This window comes from Argopecten irradians, chromosome 6, assembly GCF_041381155.1.
Source record: "Argopecten irradians isolate NY chromosome 6, Ai_NY, whole genome shotgun sequence".
NCBI classification, from domain to species: Eukaryota; Metazoa; Mollusca; class Bivalvia; order Pectinida; family Pectinidae; genus Argopecten; species Argopecten irradians.
In genome coordinates, this window is record NC_091139.1 from 35,431,721 (window position 1) to 35,449,449 (window position 17,729).

At 33.3% G+C, this 17,729-nt stretch overlaps 1 protein-coding gene across 3 annotated transcripts in view; it reads right to left on the reverse strand.

Annotated features, from left to right (window-relative positions):
• Positions 1 to 382: 382 nt before the first annotated feature.
• The window catches only part of LOC138325736 (SCY1-like protein 2), a 99,246-nt gene continuing 81,899 nt past the window's right edge, over positions 383 to 17,729 (reverse strand). The window contains exons 10-20 of one of the 3 annotated variants that reach the window (XM_069271591.1): positions 17,128 to 17,250; positions 15,084 to 15,197; positions 14,726 to 14,858; positions 14,125 to 14,243; positions 13,459 to 13,562; positions 11,818 to 11,936; positions 10,803 to 10,877; positions 10,088 to 10,119; positions 9,202 to 9,624; positions 3,117 to 3,215; positions 383 to 2,139 (exon numbers count right to left, since the gene is read on the reverse strand). In XM_069271591.1, the coding sequence (XP_069127692.1) occupies positions 2,116 to 2,139; positions 3,117 to 3,215; positions 9,202 to 9,624; positions 10,088 to 10,119; positions 10,803 to 10,877; positions 11,818 to 11,936; positions 13,459 to 13,562; positions 14,125 to 14,243; positions 14,726 to 14,858; positions 15,084 to 15,197; positions 17,128 to 17,250 (1,365 nt within the window). In that variant the 3' untranslated portion in view covers positions 383 to 2,115. The remainder of the gene's footprint in view (positions 2,140 to 3,116; positions 3,216 to 9,201; positions 9,625 to 10,087; positions 10,120 to 10,802; positions 10,878 to 11,817; positions 11,937 to 13,458; positions 13,563 to 14,124; positions 14,244 to 14,725; positions 14,859 to 15,083; positions 15,198 to 17,127; positions 17,251 to 17,729) is intronic. The other 2 variants (XM_069271592.1, XM_069271593.1) reach the window with 2 other exon arrangements.

Here is a 17,729-nt window from a genome sequence, read left to right on the forward strand (position 1 = left end):
CATACAATGATATGAGTTAAGGAGCGAAGTAAAGAATTGTGTGATATCATAATCTGTTTTTTTTATAACAATGGAGGTTCTGGAATACCAGATTAATAGATTACCTATGGAATCAACATCAAACAAAGAGAGATAACTCCAACTTACGGAATGCCTCATTTTTCGCTTTGTTAATATTCCCCAGAAAAATCGACATTTGTAATTACATGCAATTACAATGATGAAATTAAATATGTATTCTCCTATCAATACTAACAAAATACAGTTCCCCTAGGCCTGTTATTAGTAGTAGTATATTTGCGAAAAGAGACACCTATATTTGTTTTATAAACGCATTTCTTCTAATTACTGTACTGATGTAATCACACAAAACCAACAAGGCTTATTTACTAAAAGCAATTCAACTTTATTAAGTATACAAACATTTTAGAACAGGGTCTTTTATTGGTCAACATAAACAATGGTAACGTATCATACGTAGGTAAACTGTACACCTATGTTCTGTATATATAAATTCATACAAAATTGAACAATACAAATGAGGTTACTACCACCTGTGGGGCTCAGGCAGCTACCGGCTCATATACAGGGCCATACGGGAGTTGCTGATTATAAATGGGGAGAGTCATTATGTTTGGAACATGCTTTAAACAGATAGATCGAAAATTAGAAAAAAAAAAAGAAAAAAAAAATGAAGGAGGACTATAAATCTGTTGTAGTGAGACTGTATTTTCATAAGTTTTGAAGCATATTATAATCGAACGTACATTTGTGTAGGGCAGGGTTTCCAAAATTGATTGGAGGAATATTTAGTATACATCTTTGGAAAATTATAATAATAGCAACATAAAAGGAGAGAGAGAAAAAAACAACAAAAACAATGATATCGAAAATCTACACAGAAAGCTACTCTTTGTATGGTAATTAAGTGTTAAGAGGAAAGATTTCGAAAACGTTATGATAAAATATCTATATATGTGGGGAACATATAAAAACGAATTATACTAAGCGGAATATTATATCCAGTACATGGTTTTTTTGAACATATCCAAAATATAACCTTCATTAAACTTGCATTCCGGAAAAATGTTAGTTAATTTAAAGAAAAATATGCTCTTGGACAAGATAGAATCGTATTTTCAAGAAGTTAAAAGACATAAAAAAACCCGCCTGAAATAGTATTTGTAAATAAAACCACAAAATCTGAACACGTAATTATGTTGATGAAAGATGTCGCCGCCATGGCAAGGTAAGTCTATAAGGTTTGTAATCAAATATAGTCATAAAAATAGCAGTTTCAAAGCCAATATAAAAGTTACAAAATTTATATTACATCAGCTAAATATTATTTCACTATTACACTTACAGGTGTATCTATATTCTGCCATGTTTCTTTCTTCTCGTTAATGTATGTACACGGACTCATCCTTCTGTCAGGATGATTGGAGATCAGGACAGGTTTGGGAGCAGGCGAATCCGGATTTGATTATATGAAGAGTCCTTCATGGTATGATCTTAATTCTAAAACTAATTTTGTCTCATATACTTCTCGCGTGCAGATTTAATAAAAAACCTGCAAAAACACATTTTCACATCTGCCAATCATAACAAAAAGCACAGTTCATGTCATAGCAAGCTTAATAAGCTTTTATAAATTATGTTAAATGAAAAAACCACCAATAACACAAAATAACATCGAACCTTCGTAATTGATAAATAGATCTATATATAGATTGATGTCACATATCACATTATATAAAATAAAGAAAATACGTATGTATATGCTACAGGAACGGATGTCGAACTAATAAAGCGTTTTATAAAATGGAAGGCCAGAGTTTTTTCCTATTAGTATCATTACTACGTGGGGATTACAACGTGATAACACCGTATGTGTAAAGTTCAAGCTTCGTCGGCATTGGACGAATCTAGCAGATAATCCTTCTATATGGTCCATTTCGTAGTCGTTCTTAAAGTCAGTTGTACGTCAAACACATTAACAGAAATGTAACGTTTATACAGAGACAGGGCATCGTCATGTGTGTCCATACGTCACTGAAGGGCGTAGTCCAGAAGTACAGAATGATACCATCACAAGAACAAGCAGCTCTACGATCATTTACTCGAAAACAACTGCATCTGTAAAGAAAAATAACATGTTTTGCAAACTTACATAAGTGAAAAACATTATGATTTAGACTGATTCCGCCGTAAAAGGCCTATAAAAATCACTAGACATCATAAGAGTTGAAAAAAATCTGTTGTGTACGTTCGATTTGTAAAATTCTACCAGATTCCGTTGTGTACGTTCGATTTGTAAAATTCTACCAGATTCCGTTGCCAGCGTTCGATTTGTAAAATTCTACCAGATTCCGTTGCCAGCGTTCGATTTGTGTAAACATTTTTTATTGGTAAAATCCAATCAGCTTTCGTTGTCAGCGGCCGATTTTTTTAAAGTCTAGATCATGCTTCGTTGTCAGCGTTCGATTTGTAAAATTCTATCAGGTTCTGTTGTCAGCGTTTGATTTGTAAAATTCTAACAGGTGCCATTGTCAGCGTTCGATTTGTAAAATTCTATCGGGTTCCGTTGTCAGCGTTCGATTCTCTTTTGGACTTTTACCTTTATCCGGATTTGACCTAGTATATGAAAAGCTCTAATTATTTGTGTAGAATTTCTGTTGTGTATCTCCGTGTAAATCATTGCTTTGCTTATATTTTCTCATGAGGATATGCTCGTGTGAGTATTTCCTATTTTGACGAAATTCATAAAACGTTATCAAAACACTACTACTGTTTTCGAATTGAAATTACTAATGGCTCTATCACATTTTTACTTATATTGATATATTAAATAATATATAGAGGATCTTATATGAGTGGCTATGTATTATGAAATTCATTTATCTCGTTAGATATTTTGATTCAATCTAAAAAGCTCGTGGTATACCAAATTATTTAAAGAATTTTATGAATGTCATATTGCATAGATATGATAGAGTTTAAACGTATGTTCATCACATAACTGGTATTTTTGCCGTAACTATGGCATGGCTGAACGAGTTATGTGATAACTTTTGTCATTACTATGTACGAAGAGAAAACACAAACAACATTACCACACTTTCTCCTAGTGCCTGAAAGCTCGCTCGTCTTTGTCCCCCTTTGCTCTCACCGAACCCAAACAAACTTCCTCGACTGTTCTTTCTCTCAAATTCCTGATTCGTAGAAAAAAATTGTTAAACAATGTGAAGATGAAAGACAACAGAAAAAGTAATATCTTTAATATACGTACATGTACAACGAACTGCGGCTACTGAATGGAGAATTGTGATCATGTCGAGGGAAAGTATGTGATCATTGTGTACACTGGTACATTACTCGGGTAATGCAAAACTATATATATCTTAAAGAATGTATTCGCCTATACAAAGATAAATCCCATATATGGGTTATAGACACGGGATGAAAGGCAATAGGCTGCAACTGTATAACATGAAATTTTCATTGTGTAGAAATATTTTGGTTGCTTTTGTGGTTGCTATGGAGTTAAGTTTTCTATAGTATGGTCATCATTGTTTGTGTATCGCCTAACCAAGAATATATCTACCCACGAAATGATCTGAATCCTCCAAACCACGAAAGAAAGTACTCACGAATGTTTCATGTTATACAGTATCAATGTTTATGTGTGATAATCAATAAACATTTACGGAACTCTTCTGATTAAATAATTGTAATCTGGAATAAAAAAATATATCACCTGGTTAAACGGTACATACTATAAGACTCTTTCATATGTGGATATGAAGGATAGGGATATTCTACCGAGGGTCACAAAATGTAGTAAAACCCGAGGCTTGCCGAGGGTTTTGCAACATTTTGTGATCCCGAGGGTAGAATATCCCTATCCTTCATATCCACTTATGAAAGAGTATTTTTCTTTCATACCACGACGTTTTACTGCAATTTTACAACTATAATATCCCGCCATTTGAATAAATTCGAAGAAATCCACGACTGGAAGTCATTTCCATACATGAAAAATTACGTGATATTTTCAACACAAATTCCGTTGCTTGCATCTTTTATAGTAAAACCAGTCAATTTTGTGAAAAAAATGTTAAAATTTTACCGAGGAAATAGATAGACGCCGTGAAACATTAAACATTACATTTTTACTAATGTACATGGACTTATGTTGGCGCTCATTGAAAAAAAAATACCAGGCGCTGGAAAATTTGGATGAATTACTTGAAGAAGGGATAGAGCCTTGAATATACATGTATTTTATATCTAGGACAGCAATAAAAACATTTTCATTTCCACGAAAAAAAAAAAGAGAGAAAAAATATTGTAATCAATATTCACCCTAAATTGTTTTATAAAAAGAAAATCCTAGAAGAATAAATAAAATAATAGAATAACGAAACAGCGGTTTTTTAAAGGTGTAAATGATTTTCATACCTTTCTAGTCAAAAATACCATAAATATCTAATTATATTTAGTTTAGATTTTCACTTTTTTTATTCAAGGAATACATCAAAAACGACATGAATAACTTCCTATCATATTTACTTTAAAGATGCTCCACCGCCGACAGAGCATAAATGATATTCATCATTTGAACAATAATTGGTGTTTAATCGTGTATATGTATGCCTAATCGACACAAAAAATAACATAAAATAATTTATTTCGCCTTTGGTGCACGCGCAATCAGTACTTCATTCCATATAGGATATAGTGCCATGGAATTTTTTCGGGATGCAATTAATTATTTTTCATATTTTTAACTTGAAGTAAAATTAGAAGCTCAAACTTTTCAATGGGGGTAATGGTGTAAAATAAGTAACTTTTGTAACTGAAGAAAAATACAAAATCGTCTGCTCTTGTTTTTGATAGTGAAAAAAAAAACATTTGTCAGCGGTGGAGCATCTTTAAAAAGAAGGTTATCTAAAATTAGTGAAAAATGCATTTTAGGCTGTATTGTGATGCGTTTAGGAGATTGTGGTATGGACTATCCTCAACGCTTTTGATTTGCGGACAAATAAGAAAGAGAAAGAAAGTAAATCGTAAGTAAAGAAGTGCAAGTGCAGTGTAAGAAAATACTAAAACAGAGAAATAAAGTAAGATAGAAAGCATCCAAAATAAAGATATACAACAGTGGCGTCTGTCGCATTTTTGTTTATTCTTATCGTTATCTACATACCTTCTGTGCTGTAAGAACTGACTTGATGTTGACGCTGTCTTACATATCTGTTGAATACTATAGAACAACATGGAGACAATGCTTCATTGCTCAAGCTAGCTTTGGTCTTGGTTTAGCAATGGTAAGTTCACAGGTCAACTGCGACAACGCTCAATAGCATGCATAGGTATGTTATTTTACAGCGAATGCATATTTAATTAATAAACTAAGTGCAAAAGCAATGCGGATTCAGTCATGCAAGAAATAACATTCAAAATTTTTATTTGTTGTTAGGCAAGATACAGGTAGAAATTACTGCTGGAGTCTTGTTAAATTTCGTAATTCAAAAAAATTAATCTGCATTTTACAAAAAATCGTTTTGAAGCTTTAATCATACAACTGTAAAATTTTCGAACTACGTAAAAACATTCTTAGTATAACCATTATTAATCCATATTTTTGTTTTGCTAATTCGATTTTTGGCATAACATATAAGGCATGATAAATTAATCGCTAAATGAATCAGTTTGAATAAAAACATGCGAAGTGTATAAATTAAACTAAGATATAAAAGAGCAGGGGCATAGCCGTGCACTAATATTCAGAGCAGATGAAAGTTGGGGTCAAGTTGGAGGTTGTTGTCCTAAACGATGCAGTATGTTTACCACCTTTATACTAATGGATCAATCTGATTAAAACACACACCCCTATAAACACTCCGTGTAATAGAGGATCTGACAACATCCCGTAAGGGCTCATGACCTGGATGACGTTTATACCTCCTGTTCTTCCGATCAAATGCGTTTTCTTCATCTAGCTACATTGTATATCAATTGAAAACGTCATCTCGTCCAAGTATATATATACATTAAGCTTTGTAGTTTTTTTAAGTGAAATGACTACTTTCACGAAAATAATTCCGACAGTCTAAACCATTTCGTTCCTGAAATTCACTTTCAATATTCTGGGAACAGCAATTTGATTGGCCAATTCGAAAGGTCAGTAGGACGTTACCCTAATGGGGTATTCGTCAGATCAATTATCAATCGACATAGTGATAACAAAGATCTGTATTTTAATCAGAATGCTAATACAACCCTATCCAATTTATCGCCTTCCTGCTAATAAAGCGTTTGTTCACATGGTGATTAAAAATAATAGAATGACCATCCTGTAACGGAGCAGTGTCAAATGAATTAGAGGTAACAGAGCAGGCTCTATGATATTGCAAGAGCGAGATGTGATGGCATTCACACTCTTAATTGGATAGATATATTATGTCAAAATAGTTTGTATGTAGGACATGCACCATATAGATTTCGCAGATCATATTGTAATTGTATGTAAAGAACACACTAAATACTACGTTCATGATAGAATCAAAATTCGCTAATGTGTTTCTATGGGATAACATCTATAGGCTGCTTGTATCAAATCAAGTAAATTTGAAACTAAATTTGTAACTAGGGCACGCTCTGAATAGTATATTATATAAGAACGAGCATGTTTGCACCTAGAGCACGTGCTACACTGTATATAGGCGATTATTGTGTAATGGCATTGCATGTCGACTGTAGGATATCAACAACACATGCTTAAAATCATCTAAATCTGTATGTAATAAGATAGATACTTGTACTGAGACAGTCGAACCCATTTTACCAATGGACGCGATAATGCAAACCCTAGTCTTCTGCGTAATATATTATGCTGGATATTTTAAGACCTTTCGCGTAAACAGTGTTCCATATAAAAGGATAAAAGGAAATGGGCCTAACCATCAAAAATAGTTTCTAGTCGATTCAACACTATTCCTATATGTAGAAATTCAAACTACATGTGTAGTTAAAATTTTATTCCCCCAAAAGATACGTTTTTCAGTGTATATCATCCACTTACGAATTGTTTGTTCAGTGAGATACCATGGTAAACAACGGGTTTATGAATATATTGAAGTATACAACATTTCTATGTTATGGAGAAAATGCAGGAAAAGGTAAGATATATAGATAATATAAATATATAAATATTTATGAAATATAGTTAAAGATATAGAAAACATCAAATTGGTTAAAGGAATTGTGGCATATAGGTTTTAGACTTTTCATTATGCGGAATTATCATCTCTTGCTAACAGGCACTGATTGCTACGTCATTAGTTTATGCTAGAAATATATACTAAATATCTGCCAAGAGTTATCGTTCCTTACGCTCGCTTACATGAATGTAAGAATCACAACGTGGTTTGAGAGATATTTTGTATACTTTGTAGTAATATCTCACAGTTCATTGTGGTCCACATTAATGTGATCGAAAATAACGACAACTTTGTAGTTTTAACCTACTTTCACGAAAATAATTCCGACAGTCTAAACCATTTCGTTCATGAAATTCACTTTCAATATTCTGGGAACAGCAATTTGATTGGCCAATTCGAAAGGTCAGTAGGACGTTACCCTAATGGGGTATTCGTCAGATCAATTATCAATCGACATAGTGATAACAAAGATCTGTATTTTAATCAGAATGCTAATACAACCCTATCCAATTTATCGCCTTCCTGCTAATAAAGCGTTTGTTCACATGGTGATTAAAAATAATAGAATGACCATCCTGTGTCCGGATGTCAAATGAATTAGAGTAACAGAGCAGGCTCTATGATATTGCAAGAGCGAGATGTGATGGCATTCACACTCATAATTGGATAGATATATTATGTCAAAATAGTTTGTATGTAGGACATGCACCATATAGATTTCGCAGATCATATTGTAATTGTATGTAAAGAACACACTAAATACTACGTTCATGATAGAATCAAAATTCGCTAATGTGTTTCTATGGGATAACATCTATAGGCTGCTTGTATCAAATCAAGTAAATTTGAAACTAAATTTGTAACTAGGGCACGCTCTGAATAGTATATTATATAAGAACGAGCATGTTTGCACCTAGAGCACGTGCTACACTGTATATAGGCGATTATTGTGTAATGGCATTGCATGTCGACTGTAGGATATCAACAACACATGCTTAAAATCATCTAAATCTGTATGTAATAAGATAGATACTTGTACTGAGACAGTCGAACCCATTTTACCAATGGACGCGATAATGCAAACCCTAGTCTTCTGCGTAATATATTATGCTGGATATTTTAAGACCTTTCGCGTAAACAGTGTTCCATATAAAAGGATAAAAGGAAATGGGCCTAACCATCAAAAATAGTTTCTAGTCGATTCAACACTATTCCTATATGTAGAAATTCAAACTACATGTGTAGTTAAAATTTTATTCCCCCAAAAGATACGTTTTTCAGTGTATATCATCCACTTACGAATTGTTTGTTCAGTGAGATACCATGGTAAACAACGGGTTCAACCACAACTATGAATATATTGAAGGTATACAACATTTCTATGTTATGGAGAAAATGCAGGAAAAGGTAAGATATATAGATAATATAAATATATAAATATTTATGAAATATAGTTAAAGATATAGAAAACATCAAATTGGTTAAAGGAATTGTGGCATATAGGTTTTAGACTTTTCATTATGCGGAATTATCATCTCTTGCTAACAGGCACTGATTGCTACGTCATTAGTTTATGCTAGAAATATATACTAAATATCTGCCAAGAGTTATCGTTCCTTACGCTCGCTTACATGAATGTAAGAATCACAACGTGGTTTGAGAGATATTTTGTATACTTTGTAGTAATATCTCACAGTTCATTGTGGTCCACATTAATGTGATTGAAAATAACGACAACTTTGTAGTTTTCTAACAATGGTGACGTTTCCCTCACAAACTAATGACGTAAAAACCAATACCCGTTGGCAAGAGGGAATAACTCTGTTGATTGAAAAGACTGGATAACCGTGGGAGGTACACTAGTCATTCCGGGGAATGTTTTTCAAAGTCTTCATATCAAGGCGAATAATGAACACTGCAAAGATGCCAGGGTAAAAATAGACGTTGCATGGTCAGGCAAGCGTGTCGAACTTACGGGAGTGATGAATGGACCAGCACTTGTTCGGCGCTGTCGGGGGTCAGTATAGGTACCATAGGAATCGTCGTCAAAACCACTTAGGGGGAAAATTCCAAGACTATGGGTGCTCGTTTTACGGGGCTTCTCGCCACCCTCGCCGAACATACTTATCGGTAAAATGCCAACACTATGAGTGCTGGGGCGGCGCGGTTTTTCAGTGGATGATCTGCGTGAAGAGTCAGAAGACCCACGGCGATACTCTCCAAACCAACTTACAGGTAAAGTAAACTGTCCAAGACTCTGGGTACTTGGACGTCGTGGCCGATCCGAGCAGGGACTTTCATCCGAGATTAGGCTGATTCCCGGCGTCCCTCCTGCTGGTGGGATCAGACTGAACCGACGCTGGCTTTCTTTTTCTGGATTGATAGACAGTTTATCGTCCTGAAATTGAATAGCCATTAGTGATATAAGTTAAGAGCAACACTTATACACTTTAAACGACACACTATTTATTATAATATGCTAACAGTATTAAACTGTTTTTGTGCAATAGAAATACACCTGCACTTATTGATCAATATATTTTAACCGAAACAAAAAGAAAAGTCAAATCACCATTGTATCAAAACGTATCCTATTCTCATTAGGATCACTTTTACGCTATTAATATTTGTTTTCGATTAGAATATTAATAGAATATACCACTGGCGCATTCAATCTTTGCATACAACAGAGTTTCCGTCCCTTAAGGTAGGTATCGATTGTGAACCCGTTATTTTTTTGAGCAAAGCAAATAAAACGTTTTAATCAATACTCATCCACAAAGGCAGATACCTGCAATGTGCAAGTACAGATTATATACGATATTTTTGTAATTATATATTCATCTACAAGGTAAACTTACTTTCACATGCTGCATATCGGGACTGCTTGGAGCTGAAAATGTGAAAGTATTAATCAGAAATCTGTGTATCACATTACAAGGACATCATTAATACAAATTAAAAGACATTATAACATCAAAACTTATGATTTATTTATCAAAACCTTTTTTTTATTACGCCAGATGTGAATCTGGATAAATTTGTTCATCGTTTAATTCATATTATATATGTAATAAGCCGATTTTAATCATTTGATTATTGGTAAAATCAATTAAGTTTTCATCTTCAAATTTATTTTCATAGCTTTATTTGGATTGTAAAAAACCTAATCCAAGAGACTTTCATAATACATTGATAGATTATGAAGTGATAGACACAAACATGCAAGCTCCATATAAACAGTGTTCATGCGTTATCCGAGATAAGTGCTTCTATCAAATAAATATTATTTCTTTCATATAAGATAATTGAGGTTTTAATTAAAGGTAATGAAATCGTCATGTGCTGTTTTAATAGTGCCACAAACATATTCGGAAAGAAACCTTACCAAAATTATAGATATAAATTCAGTTTAAAAATTGTGATGTGATATTACGAGCGCAGAGTGTATTAGGTGTATAGGGAAAAAAAAGAAAGCTTTTCGCTCACAAGTTCATGCAACAGTATAAGCTGATTGAAGCTGATAGCGGAAATAGCAGTGGATAGGCGTTCAAACAGGGACTATATACGTATTACCTGCTGACGTCACTGCTGCTAATTGTTCACGTGATCTGTCGAGACCAATCAGGGACATCTTGGACAGAGATTGTTCTACCGTGAAGAATGACAACATATTGCAGAAACGTAGCAATCGGAACGCCTCGGTCTATTCACTACGTCATCGAGTGATCGGATGTATGAGAGTGGTTACCGCCATAATATCGGATCGAATAAAGATGGATATCAAAGTTGAAACAAATTACCGTTAACAGATTATATTATGCAATATAATTCATAATAAGCTATCATTATTCAATTAATGATACGAACATAATTAGATTTGAAATAATACGATTCTCATGGGACAATACTTTATTCTTTTAACCAGAAATTATTGCCAAAACGTACTTAGTATACACACAATCTTGTTTGGACGTATCTATTTTAATTAAGTAGCTTGCAATGGAAACATGCAGCCATATTTCTCCGTTTCATATATCCGAGTCTTCGAAAAAGTTCCGAATCAGACAAGGCGTTCCGAATATAATGTAGTCACACCTTTATCTCTTGTGTAATGGCCAAACAGAGATGTAAACATGTCAAGTTTTATACAAGTTTTGTTCAGATGGCGACATATCAATTAATCTAGCTACTAGGATACCAGGTCTGCAAATACATGGCTGACAGCATGATATAGCTTAGCTAAGCGAAAATTGCAAAAAGGTAAATTGGTATAGATTCGATTACACTTTTTAGCATTCTATTGGTAAAAGTCAATATTACATTGTACCCATGGCATGCATCATGCAAAAATCTCCCCAAATAATTTTAGAAAAGTGATAATGCAACTGCAAAAATGCCGTCTGTTGATGTTGTTTCTTCTGTTCATTTTCTTTTTCCCCAGCACAAATTTACAATAAAAAGGATAATGAAAGGATGGGTGAAGATAAACATGACAGCAAGTACCAGATGAAGGTTCACCAATATACAACGTAAAACAGCAGATGCTGGCTTAAGATATTTTAGTGTTTAAAAAGGGTCGAAGCTTTACCTGTACGACTTTTTGACATCCCGCTGTTTTCGACTGTCAAAAAGATTCTCGATGACGATGGCGTACCCGATTTGTCCTCCTTCGCCTTTCCGTCAACTAGTGGCATACATATCGACCCCCTTCATTGGTACAAGAATTAAAAAGTCATTGTCCTTTTAGCAATGCAGATAGTAAAATATTTCTATAGCTTCAAAATAAATATTTGTAATATACAACGCTTATGTATAAGTTTATACAATTATTCTAATTATAGTGTTTCCCACAGCCCCGATTAGCATGGCGCCGCGCCGTGCCCTTTTTACCTGACGCCATGCCCCTATAACCTAACGCCCTGCCCCGTTTGTCCCCAGTACACTTTTACTAAACTACCAAAATACCAGGCAGTGGCTTGATAATTAAGTAAACAAAAGAGTGTGACCACTCCCTGACCCCCTGACCAATACCCCAGTGACCCTAATTAGCAGCCTTGGGCTATTTCAACCTTGGCTTGTGGTGTCACTTTCAGGTCTGTGTATTACGTAAGCTGAAGTCTGAGCAGCCGATCGGCAGCCTAGAAAACAATCAGTTGACCTTTCAATAAGTTTTATCACTACAGACAGTGAGCATTACTTCAAAAACAAATACTGCTTACAACTGTAAATTATTTACTCTCGTTTTTAATGTTAAATAGGCCTATCTATATCTGATGGATGTCACAAAATTTGCAATCATAATGGCCGCCATTTTGGGTGTATTGTAAAAGTAGATCCGGAGGTATTGAATTTCAGGATTTTTACTAATATGTACACGTTTTTATAAATGAAAACGGTATAAATTTTTTTAGAAAAGATATATTAATAATAATAAAATTATTAATAGCAAAGTAATTAAAATAAATCAAATTAAAAAGAAATATTTTTTTCTCTATCAGATTAAATTAAAATATTTGGAATACTAATCTAATTATCTGTATTTTCTTAATTTAATGCTTGTAAATTTAGAATATTTTTTAAATTAATTATCCATTATAATGAAACATGTTATTTTATTCAATTCAATACAGTATTTTTAATACTTCAATAAAGATATATATTAAAATAAAGGTAATTGGATTGAAATAAAGGAATACATTTTGCATTTTTCCCATTCTTTTAATTAATTAATGAAATTTATATCTTTCTTGTGAATCAATTATAGTCATGATCATATATGATCGGCAGATAACTATTTCCAAAATCATTTTGTTCACTCAGAAAAATTAAATAGATGTCCTGATATTACTTAGGAACTAAGAGAGTTTAAGCATTTAAATGATATTAAGTTGAACCAGAATTACATAAACAACAAGACAGTTTTAAAGATTTTCCCTTGTATTGGAAGTCGTCGATATAACCTTTGTGCCCCTCTGATGGTTATTTATCGCGGTCAAAGTGCCCTTTTCAAAACCCAGCACCATGCCCTTTTTTTTCCTGTGGGAAACACTAATTATTAGGATGTACACAATGAGAAAAGTTTCATATGTCAAGGCTCAAACTATCTCCAGAACATTAAAATCATTCATAAGTTAGTTATAAGTTTCGGTAAATTATTAGACCATTCTTTAGCTGGAATATAATACATTTAATTACGAGTAAACATAGTGACACCTGGACAAAATGATACCTTTTAGGCAATGGTACAGCTGATGTTTCTTCTTGCATTTTATTCCGACGTTTTCTGTCGATCTGTTCCAGCATCTCTCTTAAAACCTCCATTAGTGCACTAAACTGTTAAACAAAAAGTTATTTGATTTTTTTTATTGAAAGTGGTCAATGTCTTAAGTTTTACATGGTGTGATAGATTAACCTCCTTCCCCACCATACACAACCCACACCGACATCATACCATAGCCTAGATGGGGTGTGCGTGTGAGAGGATATCAGACATCTCAACCACTAGACTAGAACTGCTTAGAACTGGAGTGCTTGTGGTTAGAACACCAGACTATGTAACTACTACGACATATACATTCTTGCCTTGATTGGTTATCGTTGTACGTTGTTTATTTCAATGTCAAGTGAAGCCTGGTTCTGTTCGGACCTCCTTTTTAATGCATCACAATAGCATTAAGTATATATACATGTCTATGTTTAAAACTTCAATTTTGAAAGGTATATTATATCTTTAATTTGCAAAATTGATGCATTAAGCATATATGCCTTACTTTTAAGCATACACATGTATGGGCTTAATGCTATTTTTAGGTATTTAAACAGTTGATGCATTAGTGGACCTCACAACCAAATTAACACTAATTATGCTAAACCAGTGTAAATGATATGATCGTACCTTTTCCATACTAAGGCCTGGATTGACAGTATGAGGAATGAGGGGAGGCATCACCTTCGTCGCTATCAGGTTATGGGTGAGGCCGAATTTCTTGTCGCTTAACATATGTTTATATATACCTACAAGAAGAGAAGGATTTTAGGGTGGCACGATGACTGTGTGAAAATGAATATAAAGAAACAATGCTGGATTCTAAACAATATTTAGAATAGATATTATATTGTAATCCTATACTCATTCTGTATGATATAAAATGTTTGTTGTTTAGAAAAATCCATTGTTTCCATGGCTGATTTGGTACAATAAAAATAAAAATACATGTTATATAGTTTTGAAAGTAAATTTTGGAAACAAAAGAATTTGAAGGCTGCTAAACAAGAATAAAAATATCAAAACTACACTAGCTGAAATTTTGAATATACAGTAAGTTCGCCAAATTACTTGCCGCAATTACCATGGCAATGACTCCACTATCAATCAATCAGCTTAAGGAAGGACATACATGAACCTTGCTTTATCTGTTGATTTTAGACCTAGTCTTGACGGACAACCGTCGCTGTAAGTTATTATTGTACCAAATGCTGTTACCATGGATACTGACCAACTACAGCCATAACAATATCGGGGTCATGACCCGTGATGTCAGTCAGGAAGGGCAGCACCTCATCTAGTATGATCATCTTATTAAGGCTGTCAAGCAAGTAGTCTATACAGGACAATGCATTCAGCCGCACCTAAAACAGTGAAAAGGTTTGAATAAACCGTATAGATAAAACGCCAAAAAAAATCATTCTGACTGCTCGTTTTCTGAAAAGTTAACGTAATGTCGGTTATTTTTAATGATATTGACTTAAAATTAAAAAAAAATCAAAGGATAAGATATTTGCGATAAGCCCCCTATTTGAAAATACAATAAGCATATGTAAGTCTAGACCAGCTAGATATGTAAAAACACTTACCCTCACGCTGCTTCCTCTATGATAGAGAGCTTTCGCCCGAGGTAGCACCATATTTCTCATCACACTGTCATCTAGGTATTCTTTGATAATACCAATTGCATTTAAAGCTGCCTCCTTTGAAAAGTCATCAAATAAAACAAGTAGCCAGCATATCTCAAATAAAACAAGTAGCCAGCATATCTCAAATAAAACAAGTAGCTAGCATATCTCAAATAAAACAAGTAGCTAGCATATCTCAAATAAAACAAGTAGCTAGCATGTCTCAAATGCCTATCAACAGATATCGTCATTTTTCAACGAAATACACATAACTGTCAGCCATGCCATTATCACTTAAAATGATATTTGACAAAGCTAAAATGAATTTATATTTATGTAATATCAATTATGTTTTGCATTCCTAGAGTAAAACTCAATAAGGTATCTATATATAAATCGACGATTTCAACATCAAAAGAACCTTCAGCAGAATCAGGATACCGTATTAATTATGGAATATAATTGACTTTCAAGACAAGGACAAAAATAAAGGAAGACGTAAGTTAACTTGATACTATAGAACTAGAAACTACATGTATATTACGCTATATTTGGATAAGGAAATGTGACAGTGGTGATGTATTTATTGACTTCGCAAGCAAATTAAATGTCGTGTTAGTGACCTTGTTTTTCAATGAAACTTGCAAATGTAACTCACTGTTCTTTCCAATCAATTTCACTTTCACACAAAATGTACTCCAAGAAACAACGAAAGGTTACTGTACGGAAGTTCCTGGGCTATAAAATAACGGCTGTCTGTTTTAAGGCAAAACTAAAAGAATTATTTTTGCTTGTTTAGGTTTTTTTTCGTTTATGTTTAAAAGATTGCAGTACATTTGTGGAAGGTGTTGTGGAATTTTAATGTATATATTTTACATACATAATTGGGAAATAACATTAATAATATGCTGATTAAAGATAGCAACGAAAAAATAGGATCTTGAGGTTGAATGGTTTCCATTGAAAGCAGCATCTTTTTCAGTGAATGATTTGCAAACAAATATATATATATTATCACTATTTTTGCTTTATTAGTTTACATTTAAAATGTTAAAATGACATTAAACCGTCTCTTGGTTGGACGTATTTCTCCTTTGAGCGGAAAATTTATTACAAATCAACATGTATGACATTTTACAAATCAACATGTATGACATTTTACAAATCAACATGTATGACATTTTACAAATCAACATGTATGACATTTTACAAAATTTTACAAATCAACATGTAACATTTTACAAATCAACATGTATGACATTTTACAAATCAACATGTATGACATTTTACATTTTGAATACGATTGGCCATTTTACAAATCAACATGTATGACATTTTACAAATCAACATGTATGACATTTTACCTTTGAGCGGAAAATTTATTACAAATCAACATGTATGACATTTTACAAATCAACATGTATGACATTTTACAAATCAACATGTATGACATTTTACAAATCAACATGTATGACATTTTACAAATCAACATGTATGACATTTTACAAATCAACATGTATGACATTTTACAAATCAACATGTATGACATTTTACAAATCAACATGTATGACATTTTACAAATCAACATGTATGACATTTTCATTTTGAATACGATTGGCCATCTTTCATTAACAGCATACAAAGCATACCATGTACAATGTATCAAATAGAATATTCATCTTGTGGCGGACATTACATATTACGTTACATTATAAAACTGATAAAACAACACCAAAATGATAAAAGAATTCAGAGTAATTGAGTAAGTTAAGAAATAAATGATGGATGATATGTCATAGAATGAACGCTTTAATATAAGTTACATAGAAAACGTTTACATAATGTATCTGTTAAGGAATTATTAATGTCATCAATTAACGTTCCTATGTGAATTATACATATGTATATACAGAAAGAGAAAACACAATGTACCTTTTAAGGAATTATCAATGTCATCAATGAACGTTCCTATGTGAATTATACAGAACGAGAATACACACTGTACCTGTGCCTGTAAAGAGTTGGACTCCAAGCTGTTGAAAACGAAAGGTAAGACCTCGGACCGTATTTCGTCCGCTGGACTTTTCATCAGCACCGTGTCCAGTTTGTCTAGTATGTATACGGTCGCCTATAACAAGGATATAGTCTTAATTACATTCAATCTAAGGTATGGAGATTTTTTTAATGTTTAAATCTTTTTATTTATTGTCAAAATGAGAGACATTTTAGGACGTAATAGATGAAATCCGAACTAATAGAGATAAAGGAGAGGGCTATATCAGTACCTGGCATCTGCCATATAAGTCGCAACCCAAACTAAACTATTTGAATACTACCGTCGCACCAAAGAGTTACAAAAAACATTTGTAACGGGAAATGTACATTGAGTTGATAAAATCGTTTAACTATAAAACAAATATTAGATCCCGAATGAATACAACTGAGGAAGGAGACCCATAAAGGATAATGTAACTAAAGATATTGAGCTTATTGAAATAAGCAACATACAGTTGTTTGATCCCTCTAGGACCCGAGAGTTAAACTAGTAATAGAAATTCCAAATGCAGGTAAGATGCGCTTGGTAAGGTTTTATAGTTGGTCTGCAGT